The sequence below is a fragment of the Apteryx mantelli genome, chromosome Z (assembly GCF_036417845.1).
Source record: "Apteryx mantelli isolate bAptMan1 chromosome Z, bAptMan1.hap1, whole genome shotgun sequence".
Lineage (NCBI taxonomy): Eukaryota > Metazoa > Chordata > Aves > Apterygiformes > Apterygidae > Apteryx > Apteryx mantelli.
In genome coordinates this window covers 53,676,503-53,697,166 of record NC_090020.1, presented here as the reverse complement: position 1 = coordinate 53,697,166, position 20,664 = coordinate 53,676,503, and the positions used below count along the sequence as shown (strand labels likewise).

General features: G+C 34.0%; 1 protein-coding gene across 1 annotated transcript in view; it reads left to right on the top strand.

The window, feature by feature from the left end:
* Positions 1-3,225: 3,225 nt before the first annotated feature.
* The window catches only part of ADGRV1 (adhesion G protein-coupled receptor V1), a 286,011-nt gene continuing 268,572 nt past the window's right edge, over positions 3,226-20,664 (top strand). Inside the window, exons 1-10 of the mRNA XM_067315842.1 lie at positions 3,226-3,408; positions 5,298-5,447; positions 6,589-6,684; positions 7,699-7,803; positions 9,264-9,377; positions 12,572-13,137; positions 14,449-14,719; positions 15,474-15,803; positions 19,140-19,316; positions 20,375-20,598. Of these exons, the coding sequence (XP_067171943.1) occupies positions 3,226-3,408; positions 5,298-5,447; positions 6,589-6,684; positions 7,699-7,803; positions 9,264-9,377; positions 12,572-13,137; positions 14,449-14,719; positions 15,474-15,803; positions 19,140-19,316; positions 20,375-20,598 (2,216 nt within the window). The remainder of the gene's footprint in view (positions 3,409-5,297; positions 5,448-6,588; positions 6,685-7,698; positions 7,804-9,263; positions 9,378-12,571; positions 13,138-14,448; positions 14,720-15,473; positions 15,804-19,139; positions 19,317-20,374; positions 20,599-20,664) is intronic.

Sequence of the window (20,664 nt, the reverse complement as noted above, 5' to 3'; positions counted from 1 at the left end):
TTGTTTCAAAAATATTTAAATGACTGACTTAATATCCTGGACTAATAGAACTGAACTCAGTAATATTTGGCTGTATCAGAGAGGACTGTTTGATCTATTAAACATCTGGTTTATCAAAATTTAGCTGTGAAGAATGACTAGAGTCTCAGCATTATTTGGAAAAAAAAAGAAAGCAAAATTAAAATTTTGACCAGTGATTGTCTGATATATTGAGGTGGGGGGCAGGAGTGGGGAAAGAGTCGTATTTTAAGCCCTGATCTTGCAAAGCCTATTGCTGAACTATAAGCAATGCAGTTAATAAGATACAAATCACAGTATATAAATTTACGTAACAAAATCAGGAATTTAGTATAGTGAGATCAGTATTAATAAAGTAAAATACTGTGAGCTATAGTATGTTTTTGGATATTTGAATAGATTTGTTTTGCATTCTCTCAGTCTCAATTTATGTTAGTTTTACTATGTTATATCAGTTTTTAAAAATTAATATTTTAAAATTTGGTTTATATAAACAGACCAAAATCTAGTTTTGGCAAGCTGTAAAAAGTAAATCTTAGTACAAATAATGTAACAAGGAAGAATACACACCAGCTAAATAATTGATGGTATGATTGTGAAACCTCTCTAGTTCCACAGGAGTAATCCTATAGTTTTAGAATGCTCTCTAGTAGAAGTAATAGAATTCAGGTAATTCTAAACTTTGTAATCTTGCCCTCAAGGATCATGTTTTCAGTATTATTTACTAGAAGTGTGTACCGTGGGAAGATATTTGCAAAGTCTGTGACAAGGTAACAGCTGAAGCTAAAAGGTCAACAAACTCCTCAGTTTAGTATGGATGATGCCTGCATTTGCAGACAGTGTAATTGTCTCAGAGTTTACAAAGGTTACACAACTGTTCACTTTCAAGCTTGAAGGTTTGTATTTTTCAGAGCAATTCCACATAATAAAGAATAGAAATATCTTGCAAGTTAATACTGTCAGCTTTTGAAATGCTGAGAATTTTCAATTCCAAGAAATGTTATTCTTTCTAAATTTCTCAACTTTGCTTCCTATTTTAAGTTTTTTTCAGCACTAGAATAGCTAAACAGGTAGATATGTAGAAATAAAGCATTGATCCTGAAAGTCTGTTATGCTTTGAATTCTTAATAAAAGCCATGGAAATCTTGAAGGAAGGTATTCATGGTAGTAAAACTTCTGTTTATAGCAGCATGAAGTTCCACAGCAGAAATTATTTTACTATGTGACATTCTTGTTGGAAATATTGAAACAGTCTTCAAGCAAGTTGCAGAATGGATCATTGTTTTCATAGAGATAATGGTTGGTCCTCATCTTTTGCACTTATTTTCATTGCCCACCTTTTTTTTCAGTGGTGTTCAATATAAATGGGTGAATGTTTTATTACAAAGTAATTAAAATCATCTAATTTTGTCATCCCACCAGTCTTTGCTTATAAGCATTCCAAGAGACAGTAAGTTTTCTTGGCTGTGTTTAAAATGTAAAGTTATTTGATATGTCATGTCTGTGGTTAATTCTTGTCCTTCAGCATGTCTGAAGGCTGTTGATATCAAGTGCTCACAGTGCAAAATTAATTCTTGTCCACACAGAATTTGTTGTAAGATGAATCAAAGTCTTGAAGTCTTTTTGAAGCTCTGTTAGCTTTAGTGGACCAAAGGCTAACTTATTCAGTGTTCAGTGCAATATTAAAGCTACCTGACTGCATACATATAACTCTTTGAATCAGTACTGGGCTTCAAGTGTATTCTGATTACAAATTTGACATAAACTTTGCAAAAATACATTTCAGTATATACATGAAATTTTCTGTTTCAGGGATCATTTCTGACAGAATATTCATTTACTGTCATAAATAATGGAAACCAGTGCTGTACAAACACAGCTGAGCTTAAACATTATTGATATGCAAATATTAATTTGTTCTGCACAATTTATCCAACCCCCATTGACCAGATTTATCTGATAAACATGGCACTAGGAAATGCAATTTTAAGCAAAGTGACAGTTTATTTATATGTATTATCACAAAAATAGTTTTTATGTTTTGTGCAGAAATTAAAAAAAAATAAAATTATAGCATAGTGACTATGAGGTAAAGGAAGTTTGCTGAAAGAACTAATTCCATTAAAGATCAATTTTGTAATATCTTGTAATCTCTAGGACGCTACAGAGCTCTTAATTCTTCTGATTTGTTCAAAAATTGCTCAGAACTTCCTGACGGAAATCTGCTCCGTTCAGTGTCCAAGTCCTCAGTTCTGATCAGCACTATACAATATGAGCGTGTGCATAACATAGCAGCAGTTTCCAATTTCCTGTGCCTCTTAAGAATGCATCTTTCAGTCTCAACACCTAATGACTTCACTGGAACTTAAACATATATGTTACATTACTGAATTGGGCTCTGAGGTAAGGGAAGCAAATCCACCTTAGTTTTAAGTTGCCTTATCTTAAGAGAAAAGAAAACCAGGCCTCAAATAAAAATAGTGGTCTGTCAATATAAAGGTTACAGTCACATTAAAATGAGCCACAATGATTCTGTGTGACAAGAAAACAAAGAATTATGGGATAAGAGAAGCAGCAAAAGAAAGCTGAAGTAAATATATAAATGTCCAAGAATATTTCATGGTCTATAAGATGTCAGAAGGCGGTCTGTAGGATGACTGCAGACATCCAGCTCTCCATCCTTACTCCCAATTCATGTGTATTTCTAAAGGGAAGCAAGAAAGCAAGCAAAGTGGAAATAAAAGAGTTAGTAAACTGTCAACACTTAGACTAGTTTTTGTTGGTTGGAAATGGAAGCTACTGTGAAAATATGGATATTTTTTTCCAAAAAAAGTTAGTAAGTCCTCCACTTGAAAAAAGTTAATAAACACTGTCTAGAATGTCAGAGGTCTGACAGCCAAGTTAAAGAATGGCAGGAACCATGAAATAGACTTTGTTAAGCATTTAGAATCAATTTTAGATGACAGTTAACTTTGTTTACACAATATGAGGGCAGTATGTATTACCTGAAGTAGATAAAAATTGTTATCTCACTTGATCATAGATGAAACCGTTGCATGTTTTTGTCTCATTTCTGAAGCTCATCAAATAATCCCAGTATTTGAAGTGTTGAGAAAACTTGACCAGATTGGAAAGGTCGATACAGAGTATTTTATATATTTCACATACATAATTTATTTTTAATTATTCTTTTCTTTTTCTATAGGGATGCCCTTTGCTTCTATATTCGTTCATTTTCTTTTAGTATTAGTCATTCATTTCACATCTGGAGAAACAGAAGTGAAGTTCAGTGGACAAACAGAATTTGTAGTTAACGAAACAAGTACAACCGTTATACGTCTTGTAATTCAGAGGACAGGGGAGCCTGCTAACATCACAGCAGTTGTGTCGGTAAGAAACTGCCAGTTACTTTTCAGGAAATATTAATGTCTTTTTGAAGTTTTAAATGTTGCTTATTTTTTTACCAAGTGGCGGGGGGGGGTTCACTGGGGCAATACTTTACTTTGGACAAACAACATCCAGTTGCTGTAATTGAGCAAATTCCTGTTGGCTATAGTGTCAATAGTATCGAGATACTTTCAGATACAAATATCTTCTGAAGAACCCAGCTCCTACTACTGAAGGAGAACTCCAAGTTAATATCCTTGATTGAGTTTTGATTCAAGCTGTGATTTCATACTGAAATACAAATGTGCAACAATTTCTCCCTTTCCAGCTTGCTTTAGTGCTGGCATTTTAATAGTAACTCCATTGTTTGAGTCAGGGGTCCTTATGAATTTTAAAAGGTACATTGTTCAATTCTTTGAGAGATCGGGGCGCTATGTTTACATTATTCCCTTTGCTTCTTAGCTGTTATTAGCCATGATCTTATTGTGCTCTCTTTAATCATTAAAACACTTTAGGGTATACTAAACTATATGTATGTGGAGTAAGGTGCTATGTGGTATGAGTAAGGAGAATACAGCAGTGCTTCAGAGATGTACTGGTTATGAATTCCTTCAGTCTGTAGACAAAGGAAACTATCACATATTGCTGCACAACGCTATATTCTCCTGTAATTAAATATGAAAAAATGCAGGTTTTATAAATTTCAAGGAATAGAAATTGATGTGTAGGGATTTCATACTTTATTAACATTTGAGGAGAAAACCTGGAGAAAATGTGAGTGTACTTTGAAACTAGCGCTCTTTACTGGTGTAACTGACGCAGTAACTTAGCTACAGTATTAAGGCTTGAAATGCCAACCACAGTTTCTAACTTGAATATTTTGAATAGTTCTTTCATGAAGGTGTGCATAGCCTGTCTGCCTAAGAGTGTTCTGGTAGGTCTAGTATTGGCTCAGATGCATAAGAAATACTGTTGCCAAAATGTCCAATGATTGCTGACAGCACTCAACCCATCTGACAAATAGTCAATCTATTTTGATTAATGAATATGAATTTTAAATATTCAAATGCCTAAAATTAGACACTGGAAGTGTTTGGCCTTTGTACATCCACAAAATACCTGCTGAACTTTGTTTTTTTCTTCACTGAAATTTTAATTTTACTGTTTTCAAGCCGCAGAAGTTGCTTTGTTCACAATGGTTCATTCAAACTCTTAGTGCCTGTAAAGATGGTAATTTAAGGTTTGGCAATTATACTGGTTCAATTGCTTCTTCCCATTCTTAGCTTCCTGTTGTAAACTTAATCTACAGACCTCACCTTCCTGACACAACTGGCTCTGTAATCTCTCTTCAAACCACCTCACTTATAGTAGAGTCAGTGAGCTTTTTTTTTTTTCTAGACTCAAATGAAAACAGGGTTGTACATCATAAAAGAATTCATCTTGCCCAGCTTTAGCAATGGAAATATTAAACAGGTCTAAGCTAGCATCGAGGCTCCTTCTACTCACGAGAGTGAGACAGGAAGCAGAAGGCAGTTATATCTTAAGATAAGCTTAAGATAGGTAACTTATTACATGGTATAAAGATTTGTGCTAAGAAGAACAGTCTTTTCCATTAAAAGCTGGTCATATGGTATGTTATGCATAAGATACCGAGTTGTGGGGAGTTATAACTGGTTCTGAATCAAGTGGGTTTTTTTTCTGGTTACTCAGCTTGGATACAAGAAGCTGTTACCTACACCTTCTGCCCAGAAACGCACTGGATGGCAGCAGGTGAATTTGGGAGAATTATGTGCAAAGAAGAATGTATGAAATCTGTGCAATCAGTTCAGAATAATATTACAGGAGATAGTGGGGGAGGAAGGAAATGATATTCAATTGTGTATTTATTGTAGATTTACGGAGAAAACACAGGAGACTTTTTTGACACATATGCAGCAGCATATATACCCGATACAGAAACAAACCGAACTGTGTATATATCTGTCTGTGATGATGATCTTCCAGAGGCTGATGAGACATTCATATTTTACTTGACACTACCAGTAAGTCTCAGTTTTTTAATTTATCTGTTTCTCCAGAAAGCACTGGCTAAGCTGACATGAATGGTATTCCATAGATTTCAGTATAGTTGTGCTTCTTCTAAGTGGTGAATCTGAGTACGGATGGGTAAGAACTAAAATTTGGAGATTAGCTAGGACAGTGTTTACTGCTCTTAAGAAGGTTTTGCCATTCCTGGGGGTGTCTCTATGTGATGTTGCTGTGTAGTATAGACATAATCTGAAACTTCAGCAAGCAGTGCATTCAGCCATGGACGTTTGAAGGTGTTCTATTAGAATGAAGAAGAGTTAGACTGTGAAGAGGCTATTAGCCTTCTCTATTTTCCCATATAGATTGTACCTCAAAGAGAGGGTGGAAGTAGCAAAGGAAACAGGATAATTTTCAGTCCTCCGGAAGCAGAGGGTAAACAAGACCTCCCTAGAAAAAAACAAAATGAAACAAATTTCAACAACATATTGTTAAATCTCTGCATATTGTTCTATCTTATAAGAGTAATACTCTTAGAGCATGAATATTCTCTCTTTTTTGGGCGAGGGGAGTGGGTAACAGTTCATGGCTTTGAAGTTTGAAGTCAACTCAAAAAGAAGAATCTTGTTTTTTACTGCCAATTTTTATAGATCTCAGGAGGTGTTGGCAGTAAATGTAAATATACATATTTTCCCTTCGTCCCTCTTTTGATACATAAATGTAGTACCTCATTTTTACACTGCTGGAAACAATTTCTCTCCTTTAGCTGATATTTCTGTTCATATAATAGTTAGCTTCAAAGTTTCCATTTTATACAATATTAGGAAGAAAAGAACAACTTTTGAGTTCCTGGCAGTACTGCATGCTTTATACCTAGTTCCCTATTACTATGGTATCATTAATAGATTGTCAAACAATAATTAATGATTTACCAAGTTTGTTTCAAGCACTTTGTTGTTGACTCTATAGAATATATTTTCCCCACTGAGTAAGAATTATTTTGGTGCATTCTGTTGCTCTAAATAATTGTCATTGTAATAGATAATAAAAAGACATACAATTTGTGTTAAAATAATATTTACTTAGTCAGTGACACCAAATTGTATTTTCTGTTTTTTGCCTGTCACCATATTAAATATTTTGTTTTGTTAATTTTAGAAACCATCTGCAAGAATAAAGCTTGGCTCACCCAAGTCTGTCACTGTAACAATATTATCAAATGACAATGCCTTTGGAATAATTTCTTTTAACATGGTATGTTTTTTTATATGGTATACATGAAAATTTTAGAAAGCATTTTCAAAGATGCTAGTTAGTTATTCAACTGAGTCCCTTAAAAACTGTGATTCTGATTTACATCTTTGAAAACATCTCTAGAGGTAATTCATACATATGTACCTAATTCACACAAATATACAGCTGTAATAGTACTATATGCATTTAGCTGTTGAGACATAGCCTGAGCACCTCACACTTGGTGAAGTTCTATGCTGCTAATGTTAAAGATAAAATTTCTTTAAGGTTGTTTCAGTCTCACTGCCCCTCATCTATAATTTATGATCTAAATATAGTAGTGAAAAAACTTAGGAATAATACCAGAGAAAAATTAAAGGTAAACATGTATTTTTTAAAATCTTGAAAATGTATGTATATTCCATTCTGCAGTGAGCGTTTTTATACTTAACTCTCAATCTGAAGGCAACACCGTAATGGTATATGCAACTTCTGGGATAAGTTGCTGGGGATGACTCTAGTATAGCAGAGGAAAATTGCAGTAATACAGAGACTGTGTTAGTAGAGAGAGGGGCTATGCTTTATTGTCAGCATTATGGCAAGGTAATCTTTGTAAAGAACTTCACTGAAAAAGCACAAGGACATTAGAAATTTTCAGAACCACAGTACTAAGCCATACTGCTCCCTGAATTACTTAAATTCTTTAAAATCTTTTACCTACCATAGTCTGAAAAAGCAACCAACAGCGTGACCTAATTGATTATCCTGTGATATCCTGTATATAGTGATAGTGTTCATTTACAGGAAGAAAAAACTATTTGCATAACTTATGATGATTTTTCTTTATCTGAAATCTTTCAAGCCTTTTATTAGCTGAACTAATTGGTTGCTAGGAAATGTGTGCCATCAGTGGAACGGTTTGCAGATTGGATTAACTTCTCTGTGGGAGTTTGGTATTTCTATGGTAACAGTTTCTTCATTTTGCTGTGAGGTTTGATCTGTGCCTGATTGCCTGTCTCTTTTCTTCCTCATTAGTCTGCCTTAATCACAGTGAATGAGCCCAGGGGTAAAAATGAATCTGTGCCTCTCACTCTGATTAGGGAGAGGGGAACCTATGGGACGGTCATCGTGACTTTTGAGGTGAGTTTATCAAAAGGGCTTCATACCTTAGCCTTTTGGATGAAAATGTAAGGCTGTAATCATAACTTATGAAAGTATATATAAAAGTGGAGGAAGGGCAAAATACTAATATCTACATTTGTTAAATCTGTTCCATAAAATGGAATCATTCCTTGTCACAAGGAAAAGATTGTAGTCATCTGACAGTTTAAATGGAGGAAAAATTAAGAGATACTAGAGAAAACTTAATATTCTCTGTAGTTTTAAAAGATACTTGAAGAGGCGCTTATTTGCATCACTAGAAAACAAACAAAGCATATTAAGTATGTAAGAAATGTCTTATTTAAAATTTTTTCAAAATCTCTCTATATTTTTTACAAGAAACATCTGAGCTGATCTTTAATGTTGTCCCATCTTTGAACATGTAAGTATGCGAGCTCAGCATTTAGTGAAATTCTGTCCTTACAAGACACTGCAGGCTGAGCTCCCAAAAACTGAAGCTTTCAGAATAATTAGTCAGTTTGAATATTTAGATTGTTGTTTACCTGTTGGATTTGAACATGATACGGATATTACATTTATTGCTTTCTTTTTCTTATCTCGCTGAGATTCTACTACATGCTATAAAATTATATGTAAAACAAAAGTTCTTTAATATTGCCGTTTCTTTATCTGTTCTCTAGTCTTACAGGTCGTCAAGGATTTGATCTAGATCTGTCAAAATCTGAAAAGCTTTGTACTAGATTCTATTTTCAAACTAAATATAGTATGTACAGTTAAAGTGCATAATGTGGTTCTCTGTGTAATCTATTGCAGATCTGTTTGTTTTAAGGTCCAGTAAATTTTGCTATCTGCAGAATTAATCAGGTTTGTTTCACAGCATGATTTATATACATAAGTCGAAATACAAGTCACAGTATTTTATATTAAAAAACTGCATTGCGTCTAAAAGGCTTCTCAGTGTTTTAGCTTTCACTGTTAAATGTAACAAATTAATATTTGCATATCAATAATGTTTAAGCTCAGCTGTATTTGCACAGCACTGGTTTTCATTATTTATAAATGTCACAGTCAAGATAAAAAGAAGGATACAAAACCAATTACTGCTGTTACTTTGTCTTAGAACTTATTATGCAATACTTGTGGTTTAAATTAAATTATAATAAACGTTCTTTCAGTAATGTGAAAGAATCAATTATGCATCAGTTGATACCAAAGAGTCCTCCTAGCCCTATATGGAAGTAAATTTCTTCCTCTTTTTCTGGCTATACCTACTTCCTTCTGAGTGGTCATTCTGACTTATTCCATTTGCCAAAAAGGGCAGATTTTCGCAACTGAATATGCAGATTTTTGAGATAAGAGATGACTGAATAGACGGTCAGTTGCTGTGCATGTCATGCACTGTATGTTGGTTAGTATACTTTACTAGATTTGTATTGTCATTTTGTAAATATCTCATCATAAAAACTGTTTCTTTGTAGATAGAGGATGGTCCAAACCCAGCTGAAGAAGACTTAAGTCCAGTTAAGGGAAATATTACGTTTGCCCCTGGTAGATCAATACTGATTTATAATTTAACAGTGCTGGATGATCAGGTAAGCACAAGCTGATTTCAGTTTAGATTTGGATATGTAGAAGGTTAACTTCTGTTCTATAGGGGCTTGAAATAATAGGTTACCAAAATGCTTGCTTTAGGTAAAGTTAAGAAGTGATTCTGCTTAGTAAAGTGATTAATTTTGGCAGTGTGGACTATTATTTTTAATTTTTATAATGCTATCTCTGTAATTCTCATCAGTGAATTTTTTTAGTTTCTGAACATACCCTGACATCTCTGACCGCCCCTGTTAGGTGCTTCTGCAAGAAACCTGTAAATAAACAGGAAAGCGTTATACTTTTTTTCAAGATGGAATGATGAGGTACTAGGTGTCTGGCCAAGGGTGATGTTCTTTAATGAGTATTGATTCCGGTGTATTTTTTTTTTACCTATTAGACTCTCCTTTCTGTATTTCCCTTTTTTATATTTCTATTCAAATATGTTCTGCTTTTTTCTAATTGCCCACCTTGCAAATTCAGGCCACGTTTGCATAGTTAACTCAGGCTCTTCTTTTTATCTTTACTAATTGTTTAGGTAATGGGAACCTAACTGAGTCATTGCTTACATGCTGCATTTCTGATTACCTCCTCAGTGAAGTCTGGGTAGCTCCTCTGCCTTCGGCTAGCAATGCAAAAGAATCCAGTTTATGCATTGTTAACGTGATTGCTCCTCATAAATATGAAGAGCAGGCGTTATATTTGCCACTAGACAAAGAATATAACACATCGAGTGTTCACAGGGACAAGATATATTGAAAAGGATGTATCCATTTTTATATGCACATTTTCTAGGGTAGAAGCGTATTAAAAAAAATTCCTCCAAAAATGAAAAAATTACCTAAAACATGCAGACTGTCTCGTGAAAAGTATTAACACTAAATGATAATTAAAAGTTCAGTTTCTGAATTGGCCGTTTAAAAATGAAGTTCATATGTTTTGAAGTTTCCTTTTTATTTCATAGTAAACAAAACATTCTGTTTTTTGATGTGTGATTTTCATCTTTTCTTACCCACACTTTTGTATTTTTTTCTTTATAAAATGGTGGTGGGGAGAAATAGAGGCACCAAAATATGCAAATACGGTACAAAACAACTTAATACAGAAATTCACAAGAAAATATTAATAGTGGAAAGGTGGTTTTCTTGGAAGTGATCATCTTTTAAGCGATTTTTTGCATTTTTCTGACAGTTTTAAAAAAAGTGGTTTTCCACCTCTCTAATGATACCTGTAGTCTTAAGAGACTGTGCCAGCCTGGTGTGTCTGAACGTAGAAACATGTCTTTTAGATAAGATGTAATATTTCTGTGTCTTATACACAAAAAAGAATTGTTAAGCTCTTTGGGAGGATGTGATTTTTTTCTTTGAAAGATGCTCTCAAAGTTCTGTTACTCAAAGTTTGGTCTGTAGAGGTGTGGCGGGTCCCTCAGTGAAAGCAAGTACGTGAAAGATGGGTGGTGATCGTGCTGGAATTCATAAGAGTCCAGTGTTACTCTCAGAACTTAGAGCCTTTAGGAACAGAAGGGAGAAAAACCAAAGAAACGAGCCTCTCTTTTCTACAGAAACTAGGAGGCTGTAGATCTGATCTCCACAGCACTACTTTTATGGTCATTTGATTGTATGCATTTCTTTTATTAGTGAGGAATAGTGGAAACTTTGTTTAAGAGAAAATGAAAGAGGCGAGGCAACATTGAGAATCCTTTATATTAAGGTCTTCAAAGTTTCACTGGTGTTTTTATTGGTCTATCATGATGCAATTAAGAGCTCCAAGATGTCCCATTTATACATGATATTGAGATGTAATCTACAACTAAAATTCTATATGCAGTTTGACTGTTTCTTAAATGCATATTTTTACTGTGCAAGAGAGTATATTAATTAGTGGACTAAAACAAACATAAGTTAGCATCTGTTCTGGTAAGATAAAATAACTGTTGTATCTCAGTATAGGGGAGAGATGATTTAGAGCTTCCAGATCTCAGTTTGAAAAAAAGCTGCATCAGTCAACAACATTATGCAAATTTAAGTGCCACAGGCCAAAAAAGGGATAGAATTGGCATGAGCTATAAAGAGAGCTGCATGTTCACTCTTTTAGCCCTAAAAAAGGATCTGAGGGTGGCCAATTAGCAAATGAGCAAGAAAGAGAAGAAATATTGGACAGCAGGAAATTTAGAACTTTTTTAGTTCAGTAAACAAAAATGCATGAAAGGATTTGTCAGCTTTATAGCACAATATTACCATTAGCAGTGAAAAAGCAATTTTGTCCTAGAATTTCTCTCAGAAGCGTATAATACTAGTTTTTTTGAGAGTATGCAGCAAGGGTCAGATGCAAAGATCATTCATAATTTTTAAAGATTTACATTCACCTATATACATATTAATAATGAAAAAAGTGAAATCATTAGTAGTGAAATTAATTTAACAAATCAAGATATGGGGAATAAAATGTAGTAACATAGAGCAAAAACATCATCCTTAAGTTTCTTAATTTTGGGCTCACAAGCCATTCTGTATTATCTGCTGCATCAGTTATTAGAGAAGAATTAGGTGGAACTGAAATGTATTTTAAACAATTGTGTGGTTGAAAAAATATCAGAATCTAATAAATAACTAAGCAGCAGAAAATACATTCTCAGATCTGTGTTTGAAATTCTCCTTTGGGATGTGGATGTGTCTGAAAGTGGGAAGCGTTCCTTGTCCAGTCATACAGAAATGGAAGGGTCAAGGCAAATTGTGCCCACATGTTGTTCCCGTATTCTTTCAGGCATGCATAGAAGTAAATCAGTGCTAACATCAGCTAATGAAGGTGTAAATCTAAATAACTAGGAGGAAAACTGTTTTCCAAATAGAGGTGGTTTCAGCGGCAATTGGATCTCCTCATAGTCTTGAGTTGGAGAGATTGTGATTTTTCTGATTCCTGCCTAGTTTGTGTATTGTTTTTGTTTGGCCTTTTTCCCCTTTTTCATACTGCTAGAGCACTGTTTATTTTAGAAAATGGAAGCATTCAGTTTTGAGAAGGGATTTTCAGTCAAAGTTACAAGCTCCTAAGCTTTTTTCCTGTTTGTTTTAATATTGAAATGATTTGTCACGTTTGTTTATTTCCATTTTCTGCAAAATATATAAAGCATATTTCTCAGTAAGACTATTATGCATATATTTGAAATGTGAGTTATACTTAGTTGCTAATATTATTTTTCCAGATACCTGAAAATGATGAATTGTTTGTTGTTCTTCTGAGAAGTGTGGAGGGAGGGGCTGAAATCAACACCACAAAAAATTCTGTTCAGATTATTATTAAGAAAAATGACAGCCCTGTGCGATTTGTTCAGAGTGCTTATATGGTGCCTGAGGAAGTTGATGTGCTAACTATTCAAGTGGTTCGTGGTAAGGATGACAGCGGAAAATTAATTGGACCTGATGAATGTGAAGTCTCTGTCAGTTACACTATCATAACTGGGAATTCATCAACACATGCACAGCTTAATTTAGACTTCCTAGATCTACAGGCAAATGCGACTATCGTTTTCCCATCTCTAGTTCATGAAACTTATTTGAAATTTAAGATCCTTGATGATGCCATACCAGAAATTGCTGAGACCTTTCAGATTATGCTGCTTAAAGACACTTTGCAGGGAGATGCTGTTTTAGTTAATCCATCCGTTGTTCATGTTACCATCAAACCGAATGATAAACCCTATGGAGTGCTATCAATCAACAGTATCCTGTTTGCTCAGACTGTTATCATTGATGAAGACCAAATTTCAAGGTACTATAGATCTTCAAACAGTGACTAGTGATTTTAAGGGATTTATAAAAGCAGTGCTTTGGGTCTTCCTTCTAGGAAAGTAGAAAGTTTGGCAGTTTTAAGTATCCTTAGGATTTCATTAAAATTAATTATAAAATTGTTACTGAATATTTAATATAGAAATCACCCAGAGTGTAACTATTATGTACTGTGTCTATAAAGATTTCAAGGGAATAGGAATATGTCTTGTTATACAGGAGCTATTTTACTATATATGAACTGTAAATATTTAATTACGTTATCAGAATATTGACATGTTCTTCATCTAAATGTAGGATCAGTGAAGCCATAATGTTGCAACTCATTAGTACATGCAAGTGGGAAATAGAGTTCAGGATGCCCTTCCTGATAAATTTTTGCATATACATATGTGTAAAATCAGTTTTTGGTAAAAAAAGGTATTGAGTGTCTCCTAAGAAATATTGAGTACCCTTAATTTCCGAATAAGTTAAGTAATAAGTTAAATATTTATAATTTTACAGAGATATAGAAATTAAAGCTATGTACAAGTGTTTACAGATAGGACTGATTACCCAATATTGACAGTCTCAGTACAAGTGTGCATTGCTAGGTACTGATACTAGTTCATCCCCAGAGAAACAGGTTGTGTATCAAGCTATCATATTATGAACAATTTCAGAAGACTGTATTCTGGTATGTAGAGCCCAATGCTTCAGTACTCATCTTTCTTTATTATACACAATAAAGAAATGAATCTTGCTTTCTAAATTTTCATAAGGCATGGTTCCCAAACTTTTTCTTGTAGTCATATGCTTGTCATATGCAGGAAACTCGACATTTTCAATTTTATAAATATTGATAACTTAATGTTTCAGTACAGAGGCAAATAATTCGTTCTGAATTATTATTTAGATGTTCATGTCTGAGAAGTGTATTTTGATATAATTTGTAAATTGGTGTAGAAAATCAGCAGAGAAGAAGTTTTCTGAAATTTAACACATATTTCTCCTGACAAATGTAAACATGTCAAGGCTCCACTTCTCAATATCTTTCTCACTGTAAACAAAATAGATAAGTTTTTGCAAATATCTTCAGGTATATTAAAGAGAGCTCATGAATAAGCACTCTGTAAGAAGAATCTACACGTATGTTATGATTTCACAAACTTTAAGCCCTTGCTCAAATGTCACTTTCTGGAGTTAAACTAATTCCACCAAAGTCAATGTAATCTGTCAGGGAAGGGATAAGTAAGTAAACCAAGATTAATTATAATTATATATTGCGGGTTATTTTTTTCATTCAAAACCATAGGTTTGAAGAGATCACAATTGTAAGAAATGGTGGAACACACGGAAATGTTTCTGTTACCTGGATTATAACCCGTAATAGTAGTGATCCCTCACCTGTGACTGCAGACCTCATTCCAGAGTCTGGGGAGTTATGTTTTGATGAAGGACAGATGCTGGTAGCAATTCCTCTGCACATTATTGATGATGATATACCAGAAGAGGCAGAGCCCTATCTTCTGAAACTTTTAGCCCATACAATACAGGGAGGCGCAGAAGTCAGCGATCCATTTGAGGTAAGTCTGCTTTCAGGATTTCTTTCAGAGAAGGGAGTAGGCAATAATTAGGGACTTTTCCAGTTTTGATAACATTGGTTAGACTGGCTGAAGGGTTTGTGCTTGAATATAAGCCAAGGAAGCTAATCCTTAATTTATTCTTGGCATGTAAAGCCATATCCAAAGTATCCGTCTTAATATAGTATACAGAGGCAGATCTTTTTAATGAAGTAGCATCCAACTATGATTATTTTCCATCATACATAGCATTGAATAAATGCTGTCTTTGAGTGAAGCTTGCTAAGAGACAGCTTGGTGCCGATGTCCCAGAAAAGCTATGTTCTCTGCTCATTTGCTCTCTAAATGATTATTGGAATGTTTTACACAGAGAGTAATAGCTTGAAGAGGATAGGTTGGTGATTAAGAATGAGCTCTAAACTGTTAAATAAAGGGTGACTAGCATTGCTAGCAGTTTTGTGACTCAAGTTCCTACTTTGCTTTTCTTAGAAGTGATTGGAATGAACTTGGTCAATAAAATGAATTTTTGCACAATCTGAAACATTTTTTAATTGTTCACTTTGGCTGCTGAACCAATGAAATCAGTTATTCAGAGCTCATTCTGGCACATTGATGAAGTATAGTGGGAAAGCTGCCACCATCCATGTTGTGCTCCTTGTGTACAATGAACACTTTGGGGCTGTCAATCTAATTTCTTTCTTGAGTACTAATTCACTAAGAAGAAAAAGGTATGATGGTATGTTTTTTGTTTTTGCAGCTTTTGTTTTACATTCAGGACAGTGATGATGTTTATGGCGTAATAAAATTTTATCCTATGGAGAATCAGAAGATTGAAAGCAATCCAATGGGACGCTTTTTATCCTTGAGTTTTGCAAGGGAGAGAGGAACTGTTGGAGACGTGCAGTTGGTTTATACTGCACTGTACATTCCGGCTGGAGCTTTGGATCCTGAGAGAGCAAAAGACGGCATTCTAAATATGTCTAGAAAAAGCATTCTCACATTTCCAGAAGGAAAAGCCCGAAATACCTTAAATATACCAATAAGAAATGATGCGTTTCTTCAAAACGGTGCTCATTTTCTCATTCAGGTATTTCAGTTTTGTTGTTGTTTTATTTCTTTATCCCCTTTAACTCCCTACCTTTGAGTGTAGTTAAAATGACCAATCCTGTAAATAAACTTAGATCTGTGGCTAAGAAACCTGTCTCTGTTTTAAAGAGACAGCTTCCATAAATATTCTGTAAAGAGTTCTGTTCCAAATCATTATTTAATAATTACACAAACTTTTCAAGTAAACTGTTATAACAGGATTCAGGTATCAGTCATGGAATTCAACAAAACAAGATCAATGTTGCAAAAGTTAGTTACTTCTTGAGGTATGTTTATCTGTCTACCGCTTGGCTTGAATTTAATCAAACTAAAGTTTTTAAAATTAATTCACATGACATTCACATGTCACTCACATGACAAATCTGATACTGACAAGCTGTGAAATATAAATTAAAAATAATGAAACATATACCATGTTTCATTTATGTATTAATTTGTCCAGAGAATTTGAAAAGTGTATTTTCCATTTTTCTTTGTATAGTTTTCTTTGCTGCACTTTTAGTTTTTTTCCCCCTTTTTTCCATCTGAATTTTGAAGAGGGGAACTTCTGCCATTGTTAATTAAAATCGGCTGAAAATTTTCACTAAAACTTTTTTTTGACAGAAAATAAGTTTTCAGAAAAAATATTTAAAGAAAAAAAATCCACTTTCCAATGAAGACTTTAATTTTTCACTGGGGAAAACCAAGTTCACTTAAGTCTTAGAAAATTTTTGTTCAGAAATACTGCTGTGAAACATTCTGAGCATTGTAGCTGGTATTTATTATGCTCATTTTTTCATCTCCAGTTAAGACTCCCCCATAGATTGTACTTTCTGTGATTAACTATGCCACTGTGGTGATCAGGGGATGAAGAGCCCAGAGAGTAAATTTAATACACAGAAATAGGGGGAACTTGGCACATCCAAAGCGCAAATCACAGAGGCATTTCTTAGTTCCTTTTTATTGTTTCATTTTAGGTCAGACTTCTGTAGAGTTTTCAAATGAAAGTTGTTGGTTTTAAATATTTGGATTTAAAATTTACCATCATTTATTTATTTATTTATTTACTTATGGCTTGCCAAAAATGTTTCAATTGCTTCTGGGAAGCTTTAAGAGATTTTTCCCCTCTCTGTTCTCATTTAAAAAAAGGGAGGGTGGGGGAAGGAATTTTCCCCAGAATTGTATTATTCTTATAGTAGTATGCAATTTTTTGCATTTAAACTTAAATTGGGATTTGCCTTCCGGAGTGTTAGAACAGATTAGTGTGTTCTACATCTGCAAGAGTTCTGAAAGATCTAGAAGAGAATTGAAATAAATAATTCCAAGCACATATAAATGATATAATTTAAATACCATTAAAGTGTGGGATTTGAAAAAGACACACACGTTTATCATGTTCTGCTATTTGATTCACTCTGTCAAGCTTTTCAAACTGTAGATTCCAGCATTTTTTCCTGTACTTTCTCCATGAACCATGAAGATCTTTGTGTTTGAATAAACAAAATCAGAGGGGCTTTGCATCACAAACAGTTCATTTAGAAATTCATATAAAAGAAAGAGCTATTTGTCACTATGACAATCCTTCTACATTGTGAATAAACGATAAGCTCAGGAAACATGTTTAGAATGAGAAGATTACCGAGCTTGTGCTAAGCACAGTAAAGGATCAACTTGAGAACTGGGGTGGGGGGAGAGGAGGAAATGAAGCTTAAATACAACTAAAGAATAAGTAGAGAAACTGAAGAACTGAGATTAACATTCTTCAGTGACATCCTCAATTAAATAACCTCCTGTAGCCTGAGATGCAGTTTTTTGGAATGGACAGGAAGTCTAACAGTGAAAATTAATGTAATAAACTGTTCATTATTATTATTCAGTTCACAAAGCTTTTTTTCCTCATGAACTGTTCTGCTTTAAAAGGTATTAAAGAAAACACTGAAAAAATTTTGTTTGGCTTTTCATTAATCTGTACTTTTATCTCAGATTTACTATCTGGGATCAGAAGCATACACTTGACAATGTATTCAGATTTATAGTATTTAAGCAACTTCACTGGGTTGCAGAAACGCACAGTGATCCACCTGCATACTGTTAATTGCACAATCAGGCGTACTTTAAAAGGTAGCTTATAAAACATGGAATACTATTTGTTTTACTTGAAGTCCACCAATTTGTTCATCCTTCAGACTCTCAATAACTACAATACAAAATTTGTAAAACGTTTCTATCTATCATCGAATGAAACGTACACAAATATTTTTGCGTTACTCAAGCAGTTATGATGCAAAATATGGTACAGCACATCTGTAGTTTGGTGTTAAGAATTTAAAGACTTTCAAAATCATGAATGAAAATGATAATCCATGATTTCTGTATGGATCTAAATAAGGCCATTTTTTTCCAATAAAATTTTACTGTATGATAATATCTGATAAACCCAAGAAAAAATATTTGTGTGGGAGTTAAAAGGTGAATGTCACTGATGGTTTCATGCCCCAGTGAAGCATTTGCAGAAGTGTATACAGATCAGTTATGGAAAAATTTGCTGTAGTGATGTTTGTAGACAGAATCTCATGGTATAAATAATATTTGAAAAACATACTTAAACAGGCAAGTCTTGCTTTCCTTATTATGTCAGTACTGCTAGATTTAGTAATATTGTTCAGGTAAAGGAAGGAGATAGATTTTTTATTATTTCCTCTTAGTATCAATAAAGCATCAGAAATACAAGAACACAAGAGGAGAAGACAGTTTTGAAATATTGTACCAAATTTCAATTCTGAATGAAATGCTAATGTATAATAATCATAAATGGATAGGAAAGTGCTTAAAGTTGCATGAGAGAGGAAAGAAGACTGGATCATTCTTTAGCTATGGGTTTCTCAGTAAGTAGGCTGTATCTGAAGCCATGAATTGTTACGGTTCCAGTGACTTCAGTAGATTTTTATCAATGTATGGTGCAAAAAATGAAATTAGGACAATAGCCTAAGGTACTCATCAAATCAATATTGTTGTTCACAAGTCTAGAAATGAGGCTGATCTAGAAGGTGTATGCATTCAGTCTCCCTCTCTGACTGGACCTCTGTTTAATTATTTACACTAACATGATTTGTCCATGAGGTGTATCGTTCTGCTGTCAAAGCTCAACAATATCCACTTCCTTTTACTTGACACATTACTTCTAGATTTTTATAACAGCAATAGTGCCAGTATGATAAAAAAATTTTCTGGACACATTTTGCTTGTTGCATATGAAAATTATTCTGAAATGTCAGAATTGCTCCCACTTGGTGCCAAGGCATCTTGTTTCTCAGTTTTGTGTTACTTTTTCTTACAGCTGGAAAGAGTTGAGTTGGTGAATAGAATTCCTCTGGTCCCACCAGTGAGTCCTAGATTAGGTGAGATTCGAAATATTTCTCTGAGGATTACTCCAGATATCGCAAATGGAGAAATTGGATTTACTAGCAATCATCCAATTATTCTTTCTGAGCCAGAAGATTCCCCTGCTACAGTGGTAAGTAAACCTTTTTATGTTGTCCCTTATCATGGAAAATTTATTTGGAGAAAGCAAAGTTGGTTACCTTTCAAATGCTACAATGAATTTAATGTGAAGAAAATCCTCCCTCTATGTTTATGCCTGATCCCAAACATTCTCTTGCTTTAAAAAATATAAGCAGAAAAGTGCTTAGAAAAATAAGCACTGAAATAATCTGTTGGTAATTATCAGAAAAGTAAGGTTGGCCTTTGGTATCCGTGCAAGCATCCAGTTAGCCATTGATACTCACACAACAAAGTATACTGTAGACAATTTTGATTTCTCTCACCAACTTGGAAGGTAGTCGTGTAAAGCAGGACTGACATCATAAAGTTCATGGAAGTGGCTGTGAGTCTTGTAGTTGACTGGCTTGCACATGAACATATAATTTGCTATCTGGGCACGTTTTCCAGCAGTTTTGCTTTTCAGGTTTCCGAGAACCCAAAGAAGCATTTCAGAAGCATTGCAATCCATCTGAGTGCTTTAGTTCCAGCTGGGGAAACTTTACAAAAATTTTTTTCCTACATTTTTGTTTTTTCCTTAGTTGTCTTTATTGAAATCTTCCCACACTTCCTGTATAGATAACTTTTAATTTTTCAAATTAAAACTGCTAATTACCTTAAACAGATTACATGATGAGACTGTACTATAATGACCAAGTAAAATTATGATAATTATATTTAAAATCTATTTTGTGTCTTGAAGAAGTGAGCACTGGTTAAATCAGTCACACAAAGCTTATTGTATTTATGATTGCTTAGTGATTTGTCCTATGAATAAGCTGTAAAACGTTTATTTTCTGTCTTCTCCATTGTCTAAATGTATAACTTTGGTAAATGATGAAAAATATTAGGTTTAGTATATATGTTCATTGAGATAACATCATTGAGTTCATAGGTGCTATACTTGATACACATAGGTATGAGTAAAAAGACAGGCTGAACATTTTGAGGCTTATAGTCGAATATTAATTTGCGAGGAAGTAATTGTTTCTGTATTTACTTTCACAAGTTGTAACAGTTTCATGTGCTTTGTAGGTTTCCATTGTATTGCATAGAGATGGGACTGATGGTCAAGCAACTGTGTTCTGGAGTTTGAAACCTTCTGGTCTTAATCAAAAAGCAGTAACACATGATGATATAAGTCCTTTTAATGGCTCCGTTGTGTTCTTACCTGGACAAAGTGATACTACAATCAACATTACTGTTAAAGCTGATGATATACCTGAAATGAATGAAACTGTTTTACTGACTTTGGACAGGTATTGTACCATAGTCTCTATTCATATGGATGAATTGTAATAATTTATATGTAAGGTATTGCATGC